Source organism: Pimephales promelas, chromosome 18 (genome assembly GCF_988280905.1).
Source record: "Pimephales promelas chromosome 18, fPimPro1.hap1.1, whole genome shotgun sequence".
Classification (NCBI taxonomy): domain Eukaryota; kingdom Metazoa; phylum Chordata; class Actinopteri; order Cypriniformes; family Leuciscidae; genus Pimephales; species Pimephales promelas.
In genome coordinates, this window is record NC_142786.1 from 18,125,712 (window position 1) to 18,150,597 (window position 24,886).

General features: G+C 40.3%; 2 protein-coding genes and 1 long non-coding RNA gene across 5 annotated transcripts in view; 1 reads left to right on the forward strand and 2 right to left on the reverse strand.

Moving 5' to 3' along the window:
• Window positions 1–570: 570 nt before the first annotated feature.
• On the forward strand, window positions 571–9,813 carry LOC148970975 (uncharacterized). The gene is made up of 9 exons (XM_089123026.1): window positions 571–627; window positions 785–847; window positions 1,559–1,621; window positions 2,951–3,019; window positions 3,137–3,187; window positions 7,668–7,694; window positions 7,771–7,973; window positions 8,755–8,914; window positions 9,035–9,813. The coding sequence occupies exons 1-9, from the start codon at window positions 621–623 to the stop codon at window positions 9,157–9,159; spliced, it is 768 nt and encodes a 255-aa protein (XP_088979152.1). The 5' UTR covers window positions 571–620; the 3' UTR covers window positions 9,160–9,813.
• A 5,668-nt stretch (window positions 9,814–15,481) lies between these two features.
• On the reverse strand, window positions 15,482–17,644 carry LOC120487657 (uncharacterized). Its single transcript, XR_016147399.1, has 6 exons — window positions 17,534–17,644; window positions 16,977–17,021; window positions 16,769–16,824; window positions 16,363–16,507; window positions 16,074–16,144; window positions 15,482–15,652 (listed from the first exon to the last, which is right to left on the reverse strand). It is a non-coding gene; the product is annotated as an uncharacterized LOC120487657 (long non-coding RNA).
• Window positions 17,645–20,795: 3,151 nt separating this feature from the next.
• The window catches only part of ext1c (exostoses (multiple) 1c), an 89,811-nt gene continuing 85,720 nt past the window's right edge, over window positions 20,796–24,886 (reverse strand). For 2 of the 3 annotated variants that reach the window (XM_089122912.1, XM_089122913.1), the window contains exons 12-13: window positions 23,452–23,623; window positions 21,325–21,558 (exon numbers count right to left, since the gene is read on the reverse strand). In XM_089122912.1, the coding sequence (XP_088979038.1) occupies window positions 21,340–21,558; window positions 23,452–23,623 (391 nt within the window). In that variant the 3' untranslated portion in view covers window positions 21,325–21,339. Of the gene's footprint in view, window positions 21,291–21,324; window positions 21,559–23,451; window positions 23,624–24,886 lie in introns of those variants that run through there. The other variant, XM_039659344.2, reaches the window with a different exon arrangement.

The following is a 24,886-nucleotide window of genomic DNA, read 5'->3' on the forward strand; positions in this document are numbered from 1 at the left end:
AGTAGATATGCGTGCCACTGCAGACACGTAAAACATCACTTTGATATCAGTTAGACCTAAACTTGCCTTAAAGCTCCTCTACACTGACCTCTCCTTTTTTTTTCCTACTTTTTTCCTCTTCAGCTTCCAGCAGAGCAGGGAATTACTCTCAACCACTAGCCAGAGAGGAGGCAGACACTATGAATTGTGAGTATTTGAAACACAGGGCATACGAGTTACAGAGTAGATATGCTTGCCACTGCAGACACGTAAAACATCACTTTGATATCAGTTAGACCTAAACTTGCCTTAAAGCTCCTCTACACTGACCTCTCCTTTTTTTCCCTACTTTTTTCCTCTTCAGCTTCCAGCAGAGCAGGGAATTACTCTCAACCACTAGCCAGAGAGGAGGCAGACACTATGAATTGTGAGTATTTGAAAACACAGGGCATACGAGTTACAGAGTAGATATGCTTGCCACTGCAGACACGTAAAACATCACTTTGATATCAGTTAGACCTAAACTTGCCTTAAAGCTCCTCTACACTGACCTCTCCTTTTTTTTCCTACTTTTTTCCTCTTCAGCTTCCAGCAGAGCTGGGAATTACTCTCAACCACTAGCCAGAGAGGAGGCAGACACTATGAATTGTGAGTATTTGAAAACACAGGGCATACGAGTTACAGAGTAGATATGCTTGCCACTGCAGACACATAAAACATTTTGATAATAGTTAGACCTAAACTTGCCTCAAAGCTCCTCAACACTGACCTCTCCATTTTTTCCCCCTACTTTTTTCCTCTTCAGGTTCCAGCAGAGCAGGGAATTACTCTCAACCACTAGCAAGAGAGGAGGCAGACACTATGAATTGTGAGTATTTGAAAACACAGGGCATACGAGTTACAGAGTAGATATGCGTGCCACTGCATATATACTGTATATAGACTAGATATCGCCTTGGCTAAGGCAGTTCATTGGAGCGAATGTGTCAATAGAGCCATCATCATCGAACAGGGGAGCCACTCTTTGATGCATAAGTCAAGTCAAATATATTTATATAGCGCTTTTCACAATACAGATTGTATCAAAGCTGCTTCACAGAATCAATCAAGACAAGTGTCAATGTAGGCAATGTAGGCAAAAAATAAGTGTCAACGTAGGCAAAGGTCTAACGGAAATAAAATCACCATAAATTGCCATGAATGGTTCATTCCAATGGTCAGACATGTATTTATCATGGAGTCCAGAGAAAATTATTATTATTATTTTTTTTAAACATTCTTCCTAGTTCAGATTTCATTTGTGTGAACATCCATACGCAGCACAAAAGTCAGAAAATCCATGAATTCGAAGTACAGGTGGAGATAGCAGCGTTACCTAGCTACTTCTTATGACAAGACCCCTGTTCCAAGATGGCGGCGGTTTTGACGCATTCTTAGAACCCCAAGGCGACCTCTAATGTATATATCAATGGCCACCGCAGACAAATAAAACATCAATTTGTTATCAGTTAGACCTAAATTTGCCTCAAAGCTCCTCAACACTGACCTCTTCAATTTCTCCCACTTTTTTCCTGTTCAGGTTCCAGCAGAGCAGGGAATCACTCTCAACCAATAGCCAGAGAGGAGGCAGAAACTATGAATTGTGAGTTTTTGAAAACACAGGAACATGTAATAGTCCAGTCGTTTTATGGAAAAAGGTAGGACAAATTGCAACAGAGGCAAACCCAACTGATTTTGTATCCCCAATATGTCCTAGCTAAGAAGAAAAAAAAAAGGGGTGGTCGTACTCGCTTTCAAAAATGAAAATTCTGTCAGTATTCTGTCCCTCATATTGTTCCAACCCCGTAAGACCTTAGTTCATCTCCGGAACACGAATTAAGATATTTTTGATGAAATTTGAGAGCTGGATCACTCCTGCATACTAGTCCATAGGCTTCTTGAGGGATTGAAACTTGCCGGCCTCAAAGTTATTAAAGACTATTGTTAAAATAGTCCAAGTGACTACAGTGGCTCAATCTTAACTTTATCAAGCGACGAGAACACTTTTTGTGCGCAAAAACAAACAAAAATAACGACTTTATTTCAACTATTAATTTTCTTCTCACTGGGCCTCGAGTCAGTTAAATGTCACACGTAGGCTCACTATTGGCCGTCTCTGGTCATGTGTGTGATACGCGTGACGTACAACAACCGATCGCCCAGAGAAGGAAATTAATAGTTGAAATTAAGTCGTTATTTTTGTTTGTTTTTGCGCTCAAAAAGTGTTCTCGTCATTTGATAAACTTAAGATTGAGCCACTGTAGTCACTTGGACTATTTTAACAATGTCTTTAATAACTTTTCGAGGCCGGCGAGTTTCAATCCCTCAATAAGCCTATGGACTAGTATGGAGGAGTGATCCAGCTCTCAGATTTCATCAAAAATATCTTCATTCGTGTTCTGAAGATGAATGAAGGTCTTACAGGGTTGGAACAACATGAGGGTGAGTTAAAAACTCACAGAATTTTCATTTTTGGGTGAACTATCCCTTTAAGCTTCCTGCTACTGCGCAACTGAGTTGCCAGGTTGCCAGGTTGAGATGACAAACGGGTTAAAATTTTATGGTGTGTGTGGATTGTGTAAAAATAATGCATTTAATACAAGATCTGGCAACTGGTTAACATTAGACAAACATATTGATCCAATTATTCATTAAGGAGTTTGGGCCATGCAAATTACGTGAGTTTCCCGGGAGAAATGACAAATCAGTAGGGGTCCAGGAGATAACGGGAGTGTTGACAGGTGTGACATATTGAGGATATGAAATCAGTTGAGTTTGCTTCAGTTGCAATTTGTCCTAGGTTGACCTCCATTTTGGCTTAAAATGGCTGGACTATGTTTTTTAGCTTATATGTTTATATATTGTGTTAATATCTAATGTTAGCCAAATTCAGGGGTGACACTATATTTTTGGCTTGTTTTAATGCCATCAGGGCGCCAAAAACAAATCCGCAGTAACCAAAGGAGGATATCAACACCTGTGAAATGGACATCAGTAACCCGTAAATTTACAATAAAACTTTCTTCCCATTTAACCCATACCCATATATTTTACCCATATAATATGTGCTAAAAGCTACTGTTAAACTTTTGCCTTTCCCACTAATTATCCTTTACAGCAAGGAATCGCACCCCACAATTTAGACAAGAAGAGGCAGAAGTCTTTAGTTGTGAGTATATACTGTGTCAGTTCACTAGCACGGCATTCAAATCTAACAGGTTTATCCAAATACACAACAAGGGTTCCCTTTCAGTTGATAACGTTGGACTTTGACTGAAATGGGATCAAGTCAGGGGGCCTATTGTCTTTGAGTATTATTGAACGTGCCAATGCATATTGGTGTGCGAGATATGCATCTGAAACTCCGCCCTGCGGCGCGGGTATAAATACGGAAGTGGATGCATGCACCATTTGCTTTTTTCTTCGGAGCCGAGCTTATGTTTAGGTCTTCTGTAGAGTGTTAGACAACAAACGAGTGTGTTGGTGCTTCTTTGGGAAGTCTCTCCTGGTGTCAGTCTTTACAGCGCGAGTGACAAAGACCATTTCTGCGTTTCGCGTTCAAGGTTCAGGCGTATCCCCGTGTCTTTACGAAGGCACGGAAGCAGCCATCGCTCCTATGAGAGAACATGGCATTTGCATTCTCAACTATCTCGACGACTGGCTGATCCTAGCTCGGTCTCGAGAGCAGTTATTCGAACACAGAGATTTTCTGATTCAGCATATCACCCAGTTGGGCAGTGATCTCAAACTCAATTCCTGGAGGACCACAGCTCTGCACAGTTTTGCTCCAACACTAATCAAACACACCTGATCCAGATCCATTAAGCTAATCAAGGTCTTCGGGATTACTAGAAACTTCCTTACAGGTGTGAGTTGGAGCTGGTTGGAGCTAGCTGGTTGTATGGCTGTCGCGGTAACCGCAATATTGTAGTACCGCGCTTCTGACAAGTCAACCGCGATATTCATGTTTTTTTTTTTTTTTTTTATAAGGCTACCCTTCTTGTTTTGAACCTAATGCATGTGTATTGAATGTTAAACAAGTTCATAAGGATAACAAGACTGTTTATCATGGTGATGTGTAGCCTACAGGCTTCACACAGTGAATGAGAGAGATCGGCAGAGCGCATGCAATTACCTGCGTCTGTCTTTGAAGTCGTGAAAAGCTTGTCGTGTCAAAGGGAAGCGAAATGTTTGTCGCATCATCATTTTAACGGGTATTTTCCCATAAATGCGCGTCAGCAGCGGCGCTAGTCAGCATCCCACAGCACAAGGAAGTCGCGGAGAAATAAAATCAGTGAGTCACGCATTGAATCAAATGCTAAGGGTCTCTAATAAGTAAAGCATCAGCTTCAGCGTTGCCCATGCGACGCATTGCTGCACAGCTAAACCTTGAAAAGTTGAACCTCAAAGTTAAAAATAATTACCATCTTGTTTCTTTACATCTCATTTAACGAATCAGCTTTTTAAACGTGTTCGTTGAATGAACGGTTCAATGACTCGCTCAAAGTCCGTTGTCATAACAATATGCGCACTCCAATATGAGTGAAAGTCTTTCGATGCGCATATACTGTAGACGCTGTTTAGTTTTGGTTAGGCTACATTGGTTACTGAAAATGTCCTTGTTTTTGTCCACATCGTAAATTTTATTTATATAGCAACAAATACATATAAATTAAATAAATAAATAAATACTGTAAATGGCGGTAATACCGCATATCGCGCTATTGAGCCACTCAACATAACCGCAAGGGAAATTCCATAACCGCGACAGCCCTAGCTGGTTGTTCCACTGAAACAATTTCAGAGGCTCCTGGGGCATATGGCAGTAGCAGTTACGCCGCTCGGCTTGCTTCATATGAGACCACTTCAGCACTGGCTCCGGGACTGAGTCCCGAGGTGGGTGTGGCAGAGCGGTAAGCTCCGTGTAAAAATCACCACGGCCTGCCGCCCAAACCCTCAGTTCGACCCTTTGTTTTTCCGGTCTGGAGTGCCCCTAGAACAAGTTTCCAGGCATGCTGTGGTCTTCACAGGAGCCTCCAACACCGGCTGGGGGGCCACGTACAACAGGCATGCAGTAGCTGGCACCTGGATGGGGTCCCACCTGTATTGGCACATCAACTGCCTCGAGTTTTTAGCAGTATTCCTTGGTTTGAATCGCCTCAAGACGACGGTGCTCGGCAAGCATGCACTGGCCCGTACAGACAATACTGCGACTGTTGCGTACATTAACCGTCAAGGTGATCTACTTTCCCGTAGCATGTCACAACTCGCTCGCCAATGAGGCCGCTTCGTGCCGTTTACATCCCTGGCCTGCTCAATCGTGCTGCCGACGAGCTCTCACAACAGATGTGACCTTGGGAGAATGGCGACTCCATCCCAGGTGGTCCAGCTGATATGGGACCACTTTGGGGCCGCACAGATAGATCTGCTTGCCTCCCTGGACTCGTCCCATTGCCAGTTGTTTTATTCCCTTACCAAGGAGACCCTCAGCACGGATGCACTGGCGCACAGCTGACCCCAGGCCTGCGCAAGTATGCGTTTCCCCCAGTGAGCCTTGCGCAGCTGCTGTGCAAAATCAGGGAGGAAGAGGAGCAGGTTTTGCTAGGTGCCCCTTATTGGCCCAACTGGACCTGGTTCCCCAAACTATTTCTCCTCTCGACAGCCCCTCTCTGGCCTATTACTCTGAGGGAGGACCTCCACTGTCAGGGACAGGGCACCATATGGCACCCGCATCCAGACTGTTTGAAACTTCATGTCTGATCCCTGGACGGGATTCGGAGGTTCTAGGTGATCTACCTCAGTCAGTCGTAGATGCCTTCACTTCGGCGAGAGCACCCTCTACGAGGCTTGCTTACGCCCTGAAGTGGAACCTGTTCGTTCCACACTTCCCTCACTGGGAAGACCCCCGAAGATGCTCGATCAGTTCTGTGCTTTTTCTCCAAGAGTGGTTTGAGCGTCGGCTGTCCCCCTCCACCCTCAAAGTGTATGTTGCCATTATTGCCGCACCTAACGATGCAGTGGATGGAAAGTCCCTGGGAAGGCACAATCTGATCGTCAGGTTCCTGAGGGGAGTGAGGAGATTAAATCCACCTCATCCCCCCTCTGTACCCTCTTGGGACTTATCTCTGATGTTAATCACACTGCAAAGACCTCCTTTTGAGCCATTACAGGTAGCAGAGTTAAAAATTCTGTCCCAAAAACAGTTCTCCTGCTTGCTTTGGTCTCCATCAAGAGGGTAGGGGATTTGCAAATTTTTTCGGTCAGTGAATCGTGCCTGGAATTCGGGCCGGCTTACTCTCACGTTATCCTGAGACCCTGGCCTGGATATGTGCCCAAGGTTCCTACCACTCCCTTTCGGGACCAGGTGGTGAACCTGCAAGCGCTGCCCCCGGAGGCATACCCAGCCCTTGCTTTTCTCTGTCCCGTCCGTGCTCTGCGCCTGTATGTGGACAGAATGCAAAGCTTTAGGACCTCAGAACAGCTCTTAGTCTGTTACAGAGGCCAGCAGAAGGGAAAGGCTGTCTCCAAACAGAGGTTGGCCCACTGGATAGTGGATAGTGGACAAGGGGTGTTGCCGCCTCCTGGGCGTTGGTGCAGGGTGCCTCGCTGACAGATGTCTGTAGAACTGCGGGCTGGGCGACACCTTCCTCCGCACCCCTCCAACATCGGACATGGCGGTACGCCCTGAGTTAGGCCTACCAGTTTGGAACCTGTGCTAGGCTGGGCCTATATGTTGCGGTCCCTATGGTGATCCCGTATGTGTGTTTCCACGATACAGCTCCCTACGGCGAGCTTGTGTCTTTCCCTTGGCAGGTCCTCTGCCGTCACTGTATTCGTTGTTGTCTCCCCCCTTCTTGGCTGGAGCCACCTCAGTGACATTCCAGATGCCCGGTCACCCGCCCAGTTCATATGTGTATTCTCCACATTACCAGGTTGGATGTAGCTCCGCAGAATCACTTCCTTCCATGTTCAGGGCAAGCTTTCCCAGTGTTACTAAGTCTGTACTGAGTGGGTCTCTGTGGAACAGCAGTAACTTCCTGGCCTAAGCCCTATCCTCTTCCGCTGGCATGTCAGGAGGATTAGGAGGCTTTTGTCTAGGCACTGGAAGGTGACAGCATTAGTGGGGTTTTCAAAGGTTGGATCCCATTTCAGTCAAAGTCGACTACGTTCGACGTTATCGACTGAAAGGGAACATCCTGGTTGCGTATGTAAACCACCGTTCCCTGAAGGGCATAGGACATAGTCCCCTTGCCGCCACCACCACTGGACCACAGCTGACTCCGAGTGCGCTCGGCTCCTCGGCGAAAACCAAATGGTGCGTGCATCCACTTCTGTATTTATACCCGCGCCACGGTGTGTGATGTGCATTGGTTTGTTCATTAATACTCGAAGACAATAGGCTCCCTGACGTGATCCCATTTCAGTCGATGTCGACTACATCCTCTGTTCCCTCCTTCAGGGAACAGTGGGTTGCATATGCAACCAGGACGTTCTCTTTTACAACTATTTAAGTTCTAAAACTGACCATGTTTAACTCCCTTGGCTCCTTGCACCAAATCTACAGAGCCATAGAGTGAAAATAAGATTTTTACTTCCTTCTACTGTCATTTAACATGTTAACTATTATCTTGTTGTGTTCCCCTTTTTAGCATCATCCCACACAGGTTTCAGTGAAGGTAGGTACTGACTTTTTTTTTTTTTTTAACACAGTGATATGCATTTTTTATTTTAATAGCTTTTTCTTTTTTCTAGCTTGCATACGCAAAATTCTTGCAAATCAAGAAATGATTAAAGAACAGATGGGCACATTGGTTAAATTGGTCTACGACCTCAAAAAATTATCAACTACAGAAGACAGCCCAACATTAAACACAGACTGTTTTCCACTGTCAAATTTCCAACAACTTCAAGTCATTGAGGGGCAGCTGCAGCAGGAAGACTATAAGACAGCTGTGGTAAGATTTCATATTTCAATAGAAAAAAATAACTTGCATCAATTAACTGTGTCAGTGTTTTCATATTTTGCTCATTGTGAATGGTATAGTAGGTAGTCAACCACGTTTAAACCATATCCGTACTGGCTGGGCTGGTTCAACACGGAATGGTAAAGCAACAAGAAAGGTTTGGCCTGATAAAGAAACTGCAATTGTATGCTTTCACTCACAATAACTGATTTTCTGAAATCAAAATGTGGATAGTGATCGTTAACACTAACCAATGAGATTGCTAGTTGCGAATAAGTTCCTTCTACTGCTGAAGGAACTGAAATGAATGAAAATTAGCTCATGATTTACTCACCCTCTAGTCATCCTAGGTGTATATGACATTCTTCTTTCAGACAAATACAATCGAGTTATATTTAAAAATGTCTTGGCTCTTCCAAGCTTTATAATGGATGTGAATGGCTGTATATTTTCCAAGTCCATTTACTCGATACAGTTTTAAACATGGATATTTTTCTTACACAAACGCATCGCTTTGCTTCAAAAGGCCTTTATAAACCCCCAGAGCTGTGTGGGGCGCTAATGCACTTCAAAACAGAAATGCCAATTTCACTCAGGTATTAAAACTTGGAAGAGCCAGGACTTTTTGGAGGGTAAACTATCACTTTAAAGACTAAATAATTCCAAATTAACTTTTTTTTTTTTTTGACCGGTAAAAGTCTTTGTACATTCTGTTTAAAGGGTGATTTTTGGATGCTTGTTCCTTTATTTGTGCATACATTTATTTTTACAGATGAACACGTTAGCCTTGAGGGGAGGCACAACAGTCAAAGAAAGCGTATGGCGAATTCTCAGCTTCCTCCTTTCAAATGACATGGCCCGTCAGATTAACTGGAGGGGAATCAATGGAAAAGTTGCATTTAAAGACACCTCTCTAAAAACTGTAATCAATGGTATGGCTTTCTGAAATGAACTGCTTTTTATTTGTGCTGTTTGGTGTGCCTATAAATGTAAGATTTATAATAAATAATAATTATTTGCTTATTTACTGTTGTTCATATGTGTCATTGTAGCTGCTGTCAGAAGAAACCGGTTAACTGCCACTGCAACAGATCAAGAGATTGAACATTGGATCAAAAGATGGCTGCAGCTTGCCGCAGACAGGGATGGAGGCCGTCGGGCAAGACAAAAAAATTAAGATGGTTTCCTGGTTCTGACACTTGCTCACCCATTACCTTGTTTGAACTGCCTGTTCAATGGACTCCCATTTTGCCCTGCTTTTTTTTTGAAATATTAATCTGATTCTCTACTTTGTTTTATAAAATTGCAATTCAGTTTTCTCCTGTTTCTGACATTTGCTTGACCTTGTTCCTAATATGTAGACCTTGGTCTAATGTTTTCGTTAGACTGCCTTCTGCCTCCTCTCCTTCTGGAACCCTGCCTGTTGTATTATTTATTTAAAATGTATTTATTATATTAATTGTTTCCTGTTTTTGATTTATATTTATAAATATGTATGTTTTCTTTGGACTGGTTTATGGCAATCCTCACCTTCTGGAGCCTGCCTGTTTTTTATGTATTTATTAGATTTATATTATATAATATGTATTGTGTCCTATTTTTGATTCATAATTATCAATATGTATAATTGTATAAATGTATAATATAATATGTTTTCTTTGGACTGCCCTCTGGTTTCTAGTGATCCTCACCTTCTTGACCCCTGCCTGATTTATTTTATATATTTATATTCTATTTAATTATATAATATGTAGTGTTTCCTGTTTTGATTTATATTTATACATTTGTAAATGCATTCATCAAATTTCTATATTTATTAAATCACTTTTGACTATGATTACCGGTATTCTAGTATTTTTTTTTATTATAGGATAATTCGATCTGGGCAAATTATCCATGCCATTTCTGAGATCTGGCCCAGATCTGGCCCATGCCATTTCTGAGATCTGGCACATGCCATTTCTGAGAACTGGCCCATGCGTGGCCCATGCCATTTCTGAGAACTGGCCCATGCGTGGCCCAGACGTGGCCCATGCCATTTCTGAGAACTGGCCCTTGTGTGGCCCAGATGTGGCCCATGACATTTCTGAGATGTGGCCCACATCTGGTTTGGTTGTGGCTGACTTCTAGCTGCCACACTCAGGTTGAGTCATCGCCGTCATTCCATGCGATATGTGGGCCAGAAGAATGTGGAAGATGTGGGCCACAACTGGGCCAGATGTAATTTGCTATCTGGGTCGTCATTTTTATTTATTTTTTTCAACCGCAATTTGATCAGCGCAACATTTGGGGGCAGCACTTCATGGGGTGCAACCTGCATCATTCCATACATCTTTTAAAATAGTCTATACATCTCAACTCAGAAAACAATATTCCATATTCCACAATTATATAAAAGAAACAAGATTACATTTAAATTCAACAAAAGAAAAGGAGGATTCTAAAAGAAAATAACAACTAAAATAACCTTGCTACACCCATCAATCAGAAGAATTCGGTCACGGTGTACTATCTGTCGAAGACAACATGGGGCGTTGGGCACACAAATGATGGCGAACTTAAGAAACAGAGTTGTACCAGATGAACCACCCTTCACCAGAACTGGAGTGGATCTATTTGGGCCATTCAACATTAAACGTGGAAGATCATCTGTAAAGAGATATGGGGTCATATTTACCTGCCTTGCATGTCGTGCGGTCCACATAAAAATGGCAACATCATTGGAAAACAGACTCTTTTATTCAAGCTCTGCTTCGCTTCATTGCAAGAAGACGTCAGCTGAAGGAGATCTGATAATGGGACCAACTTTGTTGGAGCTGATCATGATCTCAGAAAGGCAATAAAGGAGTGGAATACTTCACAAATTGAGAACAACTTGCTCCAACGTGACATCAGATGGTTATTCAATCCACCATCCGGATCCCACCATGGAGTGGTGTGGGAGAGAATCATCCACTCCATCCAGAAAATCATGGGTGCCAGCTGAGAACAAAACTTGGATGAGGAAGCTCTTCAGATGTTCTTCTGTGAATGTGAAGCCATTCTGAATAGTATGCCTATTACCATGCCTTCCAATGATATTAATGATCTGAAAGCTGTTACCCCACAGCATTTACTCCTGCTCAAGACTAACCCCAACTTACCACCAGGACTCTTCCATAAGGATGATACTTATGCGTAGGGCCTGAAGTTAACTATTTCAGCCACCGGCCACTGTGGCAGGTGGATTTAAAAATTCACCTCCCACAGAGACTTTTTACCAGCCAGTTTTTTTTTTTGCCTCATAAAGGTGAGCCCCCCCCCCCCCCCATTTAAAAAAAATCTTTTTATTCATTCATTTTGACACACACACACACACACACGCACACACACACACCATATATATAGTATAGGCTATATACTATATACTCAACAGATAGACCTACCGCAGCTCGTATGTAAACAAATCACACACAGCTGTGTTGATGGCTGATTTAGTCACGTAGACAGATCCTGACAGCTTTTAGTTACAGCGTTCGGGAACCGTTAACTATGAACAACAATTAATATTGTTATTACTGGTAAAGTTACCGGGTACCGGACATTTTCTCACCGGTTCCCAACTGCCAACATGCACATTTGCACACGCACACACATCTGTGCAACTGTCATTGTACTGTAGCCTACGTCAGCGTTACATTATCTCATCCCATCTCACCAACAGTTTAATACTCGCACATCCAAACGTAGTCAGAAAAGGGCCTCATCTTCTTTCTGATCCCATGAACGTTACGAAACAGCAGTCGCTGTCATAAATCAGCCGCTCACGAACCTTGCCATTGCCCCCAATTGTCCACTTTGTATTAAAATGTCTTCTTTTACTTTTCTTTTTCTCATCCTCATCTTTTGGTTGGTTGTTTGTTTCAGCTGGCCTCTTTACCCCAGTAATGTGCCAACACATTTTAGCTAAAGTCCAACGCAATGGCGGACTTCGTTGAAATGTAAAAATCCTAATGAATCACTCAATTCTAATTCATGTTCTTGTGGGATTTGATAAAATAGTGTACTGCCCCTTTAAGAAAAGGCCAACTCCGGCTACATTATTTTCTTACCTGATAACTTCTAAATTATTGCTACTTTTATTTGTATCCTTTTATTTTCACTAGCAACTAGAATAAGTGTACTAACCAGCTCACATTTTCTTTTTTTTTTGTAAATCAGAAACCGAAGAATAAAACCAAAGATTTTCATCTTTTATTTCAACAACGTTGCTGAAGTGGATTTATTGAACTGTGTTGCTGGGCTCGCAATGGACACTGCAAATGGAACTAGCTGTTGGAATAACGTTAAATAGTTATTAGTGTAAGCCATCGCTCTTCTCAAGATTTCAGAACTCTACAACTAATATTGTTTTTTTTTCATTTTACCTATATGCACCTTTCATCCTTAAAATAAAGGATAAGTTTCAGTGCACATTCTGTAAAGGTTTGAAATGTTTTTGTTTTTTTTAAATGCACCTGATTCTTAACCCCAGTTTGATTCAGGGGTTTGTCTATTTAACCATCTTTGTTTATCTTTCTTCTTTCTATATCAATAAATCAACAGCATTGCATGTTGTATTGCACGAATCTGGATCAAAAATGCTCAATTGGATTTGGATATTTACAATGAGGAGGAGGTATAGTTGTAAGGGGATCCACTGGAGGCAAGTGTAGATGAGAACCCAAGTGCACATAACAAAATCAAAAAAAAAAAAAAAAGCATGGCGTGGCATGATGTGAAAATATCAGGGCTTAAATACACACAAGACTAATGACAAAACAAGGGACACCTGTGAACAATGAACCAATGACAAGACACATGGCAGGAGCATAGGGAATCACATGACAAGACACAGAAACATGACAATGACAGGACATGGGACATGGCATGGTGTGGGCGGGCCTGGGCCGTGGATCGTGGGTGGCGCCGGCAGTGCAGGAAGCCAGGGTGCCGCAGGAAGTGCAGGGGACCATGGTGGCACGGCCTCCATGGTCCTATCAAGGGACCTACTGCCTCCCCCCCAAAAAATTCTTGGGGGCAGCTATGGGGTTATGGGCATCGAAAAGACACCGGCTCAGGAACAGACACCGGCTCAGATGTGTGCGCGGCCCACAAACACGACATGGCTGTGGCCATAATGGCCAGTGTTGTGGTCACTGAGGGCTCAGACATAACAAAAAATCCAAGATGGCGGCGCCAGTGTTTTTACGGTTTTCTATGCAGTTTACCTGTGTCTGTGTTTTACAAGCTTAATGGGTTATCTGATTGGGAATAAATTTCATCCTGGGACTCAGAACTATGCGAACAACTTAAAGGAACACTCCGACTTTTTGGGACTTTAGCCTATTCACCTTACCCCCCAGAGTTAGATAAGTCCATACATACCTTTTTCATCTCCGTGCGTGCTATAAGTCTGTTTGACGCACCCACCGCTAGCCTAGCTTAGCACAAAGACTGGATGTGAATGGTTGCAGCTTTCATACTAATCCAAATGAGTGGCAAAATAACGCAAACGTTTTCCTATTTACATGTTGTGATTTGTATAGTCACATAATGTACAAATAACAAAGTCAAATGAGACACAGACATGTTTTAACCGTATAAAACCTGGGAACTATTCTCTGAAGGCGAAGCACTGCTACTTTGACGGCGTAATAACCGCATCACCGGAGACACGCCGTGGTGAGGAGCGGAGAGTTCGCTCAGTGTTTGGGTAATAGAGTCAGCAATTTATAAATAGTAAAAGCGTAGTTTAGAGTAGTGTTGTCACGGTACCAAAATTTCAGTATTCGGTACCGATACCAGTTAAAATTCACGGTTCTCGGTACCAATTTCGGTACCAAAGCTTAGTTTAAATTTACATATATTTAAGTGTTTATCACGGTTACAAGTATGGAAACTGTACATTTGTATTATAAACACTTTAGAAAAAGATTAGATAAAATGACCTAAAATAAACAATAGTATACACTAACACATTTTTAAAGTTGTTTGTAAAGTTTTAATCCATTATTTATTTAATGCACAATGAATTAAGTGAACAAACATGAACAATCAGGTGTTTGTAATAAATAACATTTTCAAACATTAATTAATGTTGTAAAAATATATCGTTCACTCAATGTGTTGATAACTAAGTAATGTTGATGAATGGTATCTTTGTAGCATTACCATAAAACATGTTTTATTTGACTTGACTGTCCTTTTATTAATCTAAAACTGCATTCATATTTAATTTTAAAAAGGCTTTTTAAACCTGCTGAGTTATAAAGGCAAGAATACGCCTAGAACTGGCACTGACATTAAATGACAATACTAATACCATAGTACTCTGGTGTCGGGTAGATACTACTGTGCTCATGTACTCGTAAAACTACCCCGAAAGCACTTTAGAGGCCGTTCACATGTCGCGCGTGTTTTTTAATTATATTTTTGCGCGTGCTTATTCTTTCCAAAGCGCTTGCTCTCACGCGGCGTCTGTCGTTGCTATGCAACGCCAACGAGTTTTTATTAGGAGCGCGCTTGCCTCGCGCCTATATTTGAAATTGCGAATTTGCATGTAATCGGCCTCTTATGGCAACGTGACATTATTAGCCTAATCCAAAATATTTCCATATGTGGCTCTTTCCTCCTTTCCTTTCAACAAGTGGATTCAGAGAGAGAGAGCCATATCAGCGTTATGAAGAGGACGCAACTGTGCACGTTTCAGACATCGCGTCTAGAACAGAACTGGATTAACCTGGTACTCGGTACCTAGAAAAGCTGGTACCGTAACATTTTTTTTTTTTTAGTACCGACTTGGTACCGAAGTACCGAGTTTTTTGACAACACTAGTTTAGAGTCATGGGTTTTCGCTCTATTGTAAATAGCTGCGACAGTAAACAGGGGAGGTAATACCATGTTTCACAGAATTCCAACTAAAAACGCTGACTGGATGAAGAAATGGCTTACTCTGGATATTTATCCAAACACACCTAAGATTATCAAGGGACATTCCCACATGGAAAAAACCTATATAGACATATATGTTTTAATATAGGTTTTGATATATGTTTTTAATATATGTGACATATATAAAATTGGCCGTTTTCCTATATTATATGTACATATATGCACATATATGTACATATATACATGCATATATGAACACATACATACGCACCTATATAGGTACATGTATGCACACATATATGTACACATATAGGTGCATATATGAACATGTATGCACGCATATATGTACACATATAGGTGCATATATTTGTGCATATATGAACCTATATATGTACATGTATGCATGCATATATGTACACATATAGGTGCATATATACATGCATACATGTACCTATATATGTACATGTATGTACGCATATATGTGCACATATAGGTGCATTTATACATGCACCAACATGTTTACCTATATTAGAATAATTATTAAAATCCATAGCTACTAGGCAACATAAATAATAGTCCAAAATGTATGCATTTAGATTATTTATTTACTTAAGATCAAATAGTACAAAAACAAAAATAAGACAAAAAAACTGGATAGAAAAAAAATCTTTTTGATCTTCTCAGCTCCATGAGCTTTGAATTGATAGACGTGCCCATCTCCCCTCGGCTGGCTGACGGACACTTCTTCAATGTAGCATCTAGAGAAGACAAAAATAATAATAATAAGAAGAAGAAGAAGAAGAAGAAGAAGAAGAAGAAGAATATAGTACTTCATCAGGAACCCAAAGTGCTTACAGTACAGATGTGATCGGACACATATTTTTTGATAAAAGGTTGATCATTTTAAAAAATGCGTCATGTAAACATGTCAATTGGAAGATTCTGAAGATTCTGAAAAATCTGAAACGTAGCTTAAGAAAAGGAAAGTTAGGATCAAGAACTGAGCAAGCGATGAATTAGTATTATAGGTTCCAAGTAGATATAGTAACAATAATCCCTTATACAGTCTCAATTGATGCCTAATAAACATTGATACAAGTAGGCTATGGTTAAAGTGGTGAACTTATAAAATCCTAATGCGTTGAGAAGGGAAAACAAAACTTTTATACATTTACTCACCAATAATGATGCCTTTTTAATTTGGTCAAGGGCGACCAGCTGCTCCCCATCCCCTCTGGTTGGCTTCCCACCTTAAAGTAAAATTTCAAAATTATTATAAAAGGGGGTTAAAATGAAGCTTGTGAAAGCAATACTTTTTTTATATACACATCACATTTTCTTGAGGTGCAAGGAAATACAAAAATGGCAAGTAAAAAAGCGATGGTATGCACGCACACAAACATAATTTATTCCACAGAATATTAATTGTTTTTTTACGGACAGAAGAGATTAGGAGAATGTTTTGTACCATTCAGGTTGTTTTTCAGCAAAGTCTCCAGATCAAATGTGCCCAGCAGCAGATTCCACACCATGGCAGTAGCAGAGGTGGCAAGGAGGGCTGCTTTCCACACTTCTGCCTGGCAAAACACCCCAGAGCCCTTTATAACTTCAATCTGAAAAATAATTTATTCATTTATTGGCATTGTTTCATATTGATTCTTATGCTTAGCTTCCCAATAGTTTATATGTTTTTATGTATGAATGCAGATTAATGATAAAGAAACAAAATAATAATATGAAACAAAATAATAATATGAAACAAATTAATAATTGCCCTAAATGTTCTTAAAGGAGAGGAGGAGGAGGATAGGGTGTCGGGGTGGGGATGGGGATATTTATTAATAAATAAATAAAAATTCAAGGGGGTTACTCACCGGTTGCACTTTTCAAAAGAGAAGGAATCTAAATCCTCAACAGGACTCCTTCCAGTCTTGTTCATAGAAGAAAAATAAAAGTTATTCTCTTCAATAAATTAAAGTGCAAATAACTTAAATCAAATAATTAACACTATCAATCAGCCCAACATCAGTCTACAGCTCTGCTAGAGAAACAATTTTAAAAAGCAAAATCAGAGGAACTTACCTTTTTATGCAATAATGGCGAGGTAACTTTTCATTTGAGGTAATTCTAGAAAGAGGTTATATAAAGAAAAAAAAAAGACAATTACAATCACTTAATCAAAATAGTAATGCCCTAACGTTAATGTTTACTATTTGAAAGACATTTCCTGCAACTGTAAAGGAAAGCCCATTGAAACGGCTCTTTCTTTCACCAATTTCGACCAAATTCAAACTCCACAGGTATTTTTTTTTTCTGGAGCCGATTGCCTTCTTGAGCCGTTGGCAGAGAAGTATAATTTATTCTCATGACGTTATGTTCTCTAGGCCATGACTTTTGTTAACCCTCTACGAATTCCTCCAGAAAGAAACAAATAAATACACGTTAATTCTAAATTGAATCTTATCAACGGCTAAGTTATTTTAGCACCCACAGTAACGTTACGTTACCTCACCAGCTAACAACATAGGAAGTGTATGGGCTGAAACAGGTGTGTTTGGCAAAAAATAAATGCTAAGTTTATACTTCTCTGCCACCGCAATTTCCACCCTGCAAATAAATATAAAATTAGGAATACTTACGATTGGTGATAAGTAGGACTTAGAGGATCTCCAATGCTGAAATCACAATTTTTACTCCCAGCCGTTATCTTCCGGCGCGAAACTTGACTTCATCTCACCGGATACGGATAACGTCAAGCGTTAGGCGGGTGACGTCATCAACTACGGGGCGCTGTAGCGGCCAATCGGCAGTGCAGCAGCATTCGAATTTATTAACCACTGTGAATTGCTCAGATAGATGGTGGTGGGATGATGATGTTTATTTGAATGTACGTTCTATTAACTTTTTTTTTTTTTTTTGCTACATTTTGACTGTAATGACCTTTCAGCCAGAAAAAAAACTGCATTCAGACAATACAGAAAACATTGCAATTTGCATTGCATTTGGTGGATGTATCGGTGAATGTGTGGATGTGTATGGGAAAGTGACTTGAAATTGAAATTGGAAAAAGGGCTTTTTGGTAAAATGAAAAAACAACAAACCCTTTTGTTATACATTTCCTTCTTTTCCACTAAGTCATTCTGATATGTATATAAATATTTATTTATTTGAGCAATATAGTGACATATACTAAAAATGCTTTGGGTCAAACATGGACAAACCCAAATGTTGGGTTAAAAATGCAATTAAAAAAATGTACAGTTGAAAAAGTGAAAGTGAAAGTTGAATTTGGGTTAAAATTTGAAATTACATTTTTAACCAAACATTTGGGTTTGTCCATATTTCACCCAAATTTGGGTTCAAACAACCCAGCATTGTTTGGAGTGGATGAGCTACAAATGACCAGATCCTGCCATGAGCTACAGTATAGGATACTCTTGTATAGCACTTATGTGTGGATATAAAGAAGCAATGCAGGAGATATGGCCTGTATATGCACATATATGCACCTAAAATTGCCTATATGTGTCATATATACACACATATGCAGCATATATCTTATCATATATGTGCATATATGCACCTAAAATTGCCTATATGTGTCATATATACACACATATGCAGCATATATATTATCATATATGTGCATATATGCTGTATATATGCAGCATATATGTGCATATAAACTGCATATAGGTTTCATATATGCGCATATATCCTCATATAGTTTCTTTCCATGTGGGTTTGCTCGGTACATTTCAATGAGGACGACTATTTTGAAAAAATGGAATTTGCCACACGGACCATAATGTGCTAAAGGATACGGCCATCCCATCGATAGCACAGACAGGACAAGTGGATCACCTGCGGCTGAGGTAAGTGTTTTTAGATGACCTACTGTAACAGTGCCTTTAGCCAGATCTAATGTAACGTTAGTGACACTATTACATGATTAGGGTATGAATATGTTTTTATCTTGATGCGGTGCGGACGCGCTTGGGAAAAAAAAAACGAGCGCGTTTACCGCGTTGAACTTGCACCCTGCGCGCGGCGCGCCTAGTAGCCTAAATTTGAAATAACCATGGAAATAACGAACTTGAGCGTGCAAAAGGGTACGATAGGCTGTGAGTTCATTGTGCAAAAACAATTTGTGCTATTACTTTCCCCTTATTCTATCCTATAGTAATGCAATACTGTATATTATATAGGCAAATGTATTTACTGTTGAATACATTTGGTTCAGCTAATAAATTGCATTTAAAATATATTGATTCCTGTAATAATAATTATTTATTCATGTGATATTTATAAATCTGGGTGCGTTTTTGGTTGGAAATCAATGAAACATGGTACTGTATTACCTGGTCTCCCCTGTTAATTGTCACTGCTCATACAATAAAGCAAACACCCATGATAAACCTTGCTTTTCTATCTAACGTTAGTAATTGCTGACTCTTTATTCCAACGCTGAGCGAAGCGAACTCTCTGCTCCTCGTCACGGTGCGTCTCAGGTGATTGTTATCACTCTGCCCAAGTAGCAGTGCTTCCCCTTCAGAAAATATAGTATTTATACGGTCAAAAGATGTCTGTGTCTCATATGGCCATGATATTTGCACACTCTGTGACTATACAAACCACAACATGTAAATAGGAAAATGTTTGCGTTATTTTGTCACTCATTTGGATTAGTATGAAAGCTGCAACCATTCACATCCAGTCTTTGTGCTAAGCTAGGCTAGCGGTGGGTGCGTCAAACAGACTTATAGCACGCACGGAGATGAAAAAGGTATGTATGGACTTATCTAACTCTGGGGGGTAAGGTGAATAGGCTAAAGTCCCAAAAAGTCGGAGTGTTCCTTTAAATAAACAGTAAACCATAACATAGCCCACTAACAACTAAACGAGTTGGCCTGGTTCCATCAACAACATGAAGCTACTGGTTTACCAGCTGCTCACTTATGTGCTGTGTGCTGAGCTCACCAATTATGGACACTCTGGGATCTGGATCTGGTGATGGATCATTTATATTTTCCCAGACTCGAACCCTATTGAGCATCTCTGGAGAGATCTGAAAAAGGCTGTGCACTGATGCTCCCCATCCAACCTGGTGGAGCTTGAGAGGTTCTGCAAAGAAGAATGGGAGAAACTGCCCAAAAATAGGTGTGCCAAGCTTGTTGCAAGACTTTGTGCCAAATGTGCTTCAACAAAGTATTGAACAAATACTGTGAATTTTGTCATCATTTACTCACCCTCAAGTTAATTCAAATCTGTATGATTTTTCTTCTTTTGCCAAACACAAAGAAAGATATTCTGTTTCTAAATTCGGAATATACTGTTTTTAAATTCGGAAGAATGACAGTAACCAAACAGTTGATGTACCCCATTGACTTTTTATAGTATTTTTTTCCTACTATGAAAGTCAATGGGGTACATAAACTGTTTGATTACCGACATTATTCAAAATATCTTCCTTTGATGAATGAATCTCTAAAAGCCTTATTTTGGAGATGGACACCATTGAAAGTAATTCCAGTTTCCAAATCAGTAAGTAATGTTTATTCAGTCAGATGTCAGAGTGATTCAAACCACTAACTCCAGAGTTAGATAATCTTTATGAACAATTCATAAGAATCGTCACTTGCTTGTGCATCTGATACACTTTCCCATATATGTACTTTAATAAATGATTTATTCTAATAACCTAATTCAACTTTAAACTGTCTGAAAAATGAATGCGTTTGTCACAAAAAAATATTATTTCTTGCCTAATTTCCTGCTGTTGAAAAGAGAAATGCCCATGTTATTTGTAAACGACCCATGTTGGATCTTTTTTTTTTTTTTTTTTTTTTTTTACAAAACATCAAAATAAAAGATACTTTTTACAAATTCATCCACACACAGTTTGCATTTCGGAATTATTTTATTGGTCATGTAATTACCACTTCAGTTGTTTGGCGACTTGCTGCCGTGTGTTAGTCCACAGCACCATAACGCTACACACTCCTCCAATGAAACAGCAGCTGGAATGATTGACAGATCTGTGATATTTTCTCATCCATGAAGCTGTCAGTCAAATGTGGAGAACTGGTCATAAAAGGAAAACCCCTCTCGTGTCCACCGACTGGCTATCACAGGCTCGCAGCCAGTAGCTTAGGGGTAGAGATGAGTCCGTATCTTTCCGGGACCCGTCTCCACTGCGCTCGGCTCGGCTCAGACTCGCTCCAGGTCTTTGTACCTCTTGCGCAGAACAGACACATGGTCCTTAAAGAGCACAGGGTCCAGGCGAAACTGAGAGTGCATTAGAGGCATGTAACCAAACCAGCTTGCGAAGGTGTTGACACACTCCTGCCTCTGGGTGAAGTGCTCTGGGTTCGCCCACGGCGCCATCTTAGTGCCCTTTGAAGGAGACAGAAAATAAGATGTTAAACACATGACCAAGTCTATACTAATCCCGATACATGTTTTTCTCTATGTTTTGGCCTATCGTCAGTAAGGTGTTTTTGATGTTTTCAGTGTGGACGAAAACGCTAGTGTGGGCAGAGCGTTGAAGTGAAATTAATACGCCATTTTTCAAAAGTGTCCGAATTAATGTAGACAAAGCCGAAGAGCCAGGGGGTGTAAACTTTTGAAAAGAACGATGATGTGTACACACCATCTTAGTGCCCTTTGAAGGAGACAGAAAATAAGATGTCAAAAATACATCACATTTAGGATCTAAAGGTATAGGATAGGAGAGTATAGCAATATGTAGATCAAGGCATATGGGACTGCAGGTTCTGTTTTTTATTTTATTTAAATAGACACTTTAATTATCTTTATTTCAATAGACACGTTTTTCCTGTAAATCATCTATCTATGACATTTTGTATAGTTCCTTTTTTTATTATTCTTATTCTTTATGTATGTGTATCTGTTTCTCTTGAGTATATCAATTTTATATTTGGTATCAGTTATGTCCTCCACACTGAATTGATTCAGTGAAAATTTGTCAGTGTTAACTTTGTTCGTAAGAAAAACGCAAAGTATTGGTAAAAAAAAAAAATCTGTACAAATCCTGATACATATGAAAACACATCTTTTTCTCAGTGGTTTGGCCTACCGTCAGTAAAGTGTTTTCGCTAGTGTGTAAATTAATACGCCATTTTTAAAAATTATCCAGATTAATGTAGACGTAGCCGAAGAGCAAGGGGGTGTAAACTTTTGAGAAGGTGATGATGTGTACATTTTTAATTTTTAGGGCTGTCCTTCAGAAAATATGTATGTTTCTCAGAAGACAAAACCAAAGAATGTGTTTGACCTGGATGATTTTTACTTGATGAACATTGGGCAGTTTAATAACAAATATCACAACATACACATAAAAACAGTCGTGAATCATACGGCTAATGACACACAATCCCTCCAGCAGGAGTTCTTCTCTATATCAGTGTTTCTGAACTCCTGAAACGCCTTCATTGAAGTCTTGAGTTTCTTCCTGAACGAACACGTCACAATATTCCTCATTATAATAATTCATACGCAGAATAAAGGGGCGGGGCCTGGTTGAATTTGTTAGTAGTGTGTTGAACTGGAGGTTATGGTAAGGGGCATTTCCCAAACACACAAGAAGCACTCGACCAATCACAACACACTGATCCAGCTGACCAATCAGTGCACAGTGTGCTTTTCAGAAGGAGCTAAACAGGGGTGCGTTTCCCAAAAGCATCGTTAGCCAACTATGGTCACGAGTTCTGTCGTTATCAGCAGTTCAACGAGTCTGTGTTTTTCGAAACGAACATTCGCAAACAGCATCACAGAGTTGTGTGTGTGAGCGACAGATCTCGAGCTGTTTGCATGACATATGGACTTAATAAATCATGGTTTTGAGAAAAATAAGCAAGCTGACATTCATTACAATCTGTATCTTTTATTAAGAATGCATACAAATGTCATTTACGTCTTTTAGTTTGTCAAGAGATTAAAGCGTCGCTGTTGAAGAGTGCGCGTGTGTGAACGAGCTCTAGTGTGTAAGAACAAGTCTATGATTGAATCTTAAAATACAGCAAAATAACTGAGAAAAATTTGAAATATTCCTCATATGCCATGTTCGTAAATTATAGCAAAACATCTAACATTAATTAGATCTCAAACAGATTCATTAAAAGAAGTTATTACTCCAACACATGCGTGACATCATTAGCCAACGTGGTTGAATGAACCAATTTGCAACAATACAGTTTTGGGAAACAGTCGTGACTCGCCAGTTGATTTCTTCAACGATGCATCACACTATAGTAGTGAACTAAACAGAGCGTTACTGACAGACTGGGAAGAGAGGAGCCGCAACAATGGAGAATATGAGGAAAAAAATCAACCTGTTCGAGTAGAGCCTGAAAACAAGAAGTATAATATGGTTTCTTTAAGATTCAAGTGTGTGTAAACCTTTAAACTGGTTAATTGTGTTAATTCCGTTATACAACTTAAAAAATAACATGCTATTTTTTGGATTCCTCTTTGTTAAAATGATGAACATCTTGCATGCTCTGCTAAGGCTGTGTAAGCTTGGCTCTGGCCTTACCTGCAGGGTCGGCATCTCTTTGTACTGCTTTCTCTGCGCCACTTTAATCGGTGGCATGTGTGTCACAGAGGAGACCAGGAAGTTCATCAGGATATCCTCACAGTTAGCGGTGCGATCCACCAGCGCACGCAGGGAGGAGGGCAGATAGTGGGAGAACAGGTGATGGTAGTACCTGTAAGACAGAAGCATCAGCACATGAGCGAGAGTCTCCGCTTAGAAGCCGATGAAGAGGGAGAGACTTCAGGGCCCTATTTTAAGGATGTAAGCGCAGGTCTAACACTGTGTCCAAACTACATGCGATGCAATAAAATTCCAGTGACTGCAAGTGTGTCTGTCCACACTAGACGCGACGCGACGCAACTGAGACGCCACATGTCAATCAAAAATCACAGCTATTCAGAACAGCGTGTGGGCGGAGTCTCTCTGAAAGTGCACTGCTGGCCCGCACTCGCATTGGAAATGGGTAAGGACATAATCAAATCAAGAAAAAACATTATTAAAAATCAAAACATTAACAAAATATACTCATTGACTAATTTTGTTATGAAGTACAGTTGTATGTTTGCATAGAATTCATTTTGAATGCTATGCTTTCAAATTCTCAGGTAAATTATCCGTTATCGCTTGTGGCACAGTGACCTATTTTTAACTATTTTTAACATGTTCTGACTAAATATTCATGACACGCAGAACTTCCATCCAATGAGATCTCTCTGTGGGCGGATCTGTCAGCTGCAACGTCACAGAAATAGGAACTGTTTCTAAATTAGAAACTTCGCATGTCGCCGTCGCGTCTGGTTAGGACAAAAACTCTGATTAACATGGAAAAGATACCTTTTATCACGTCGCCGCGTCGCGTGTAGTTAGGACACAGTGTAAAGCGCACGGCTCACTAATGGAGTGTCCGAATCCTCTTCTGCTGGTTTAACGACGGTAAAATGGTCGACGCTCCCGGTGCATGATCTAAAAGGCTCTTCTCTGTTCTCTTAGTGAGTAATGGGTGTGTTTTGGGTGTAACAACAAGCAACAAACCAATCAGAGTCTCAGCTCACATTCCCTTTAAAAGCCAGTTGCGGATTCGCTATTTACATGAGGGAATGTGATAGTGGAAAAACTGAACGCTTCTCTAGCGAGGAAACAAATCTACTCATGCATGAGGTTAAAGCTGTGTGTGTGTGTGTGTGAAGTTAAAGCGCAAGCAGAACATCTACGGGACAAGCCGGATTTCACCATATCTTTATAATATTCTTTTAGATTGTAATCCTTTTATTTTTAATATTTGACTGGTTTGTGTGCTGCTGCTCCTGTGTGTGTGTAATAAGCTAAATGTGTATAGGGGCATATTAGTATCGCGCTCTTTGAAAAACAAACAAAAACACTGTGCCATTGGCTTTAGACAAGGGTTTAATTGGTCAACGGCTCAGTCTATTTCAGT

Coding starts and splice junctions, on each gene's coding strand:
- LOC148970975 (XM_089123026.1), top strand. Junction 1,622..2,950: donor GGAGGCAGAAACTATGAATT/GTGAGTTTTTGA, acceptor TAATGCCATCAG/GGCGCCAAAAACAAATCCGC. Junction 3,020..3,136: donor GAAATGGACATCAGTAACCC/GTAAATTTACAA, acceptor TATCCTTTACAG/CAAGGAATCGCACCCCACAA.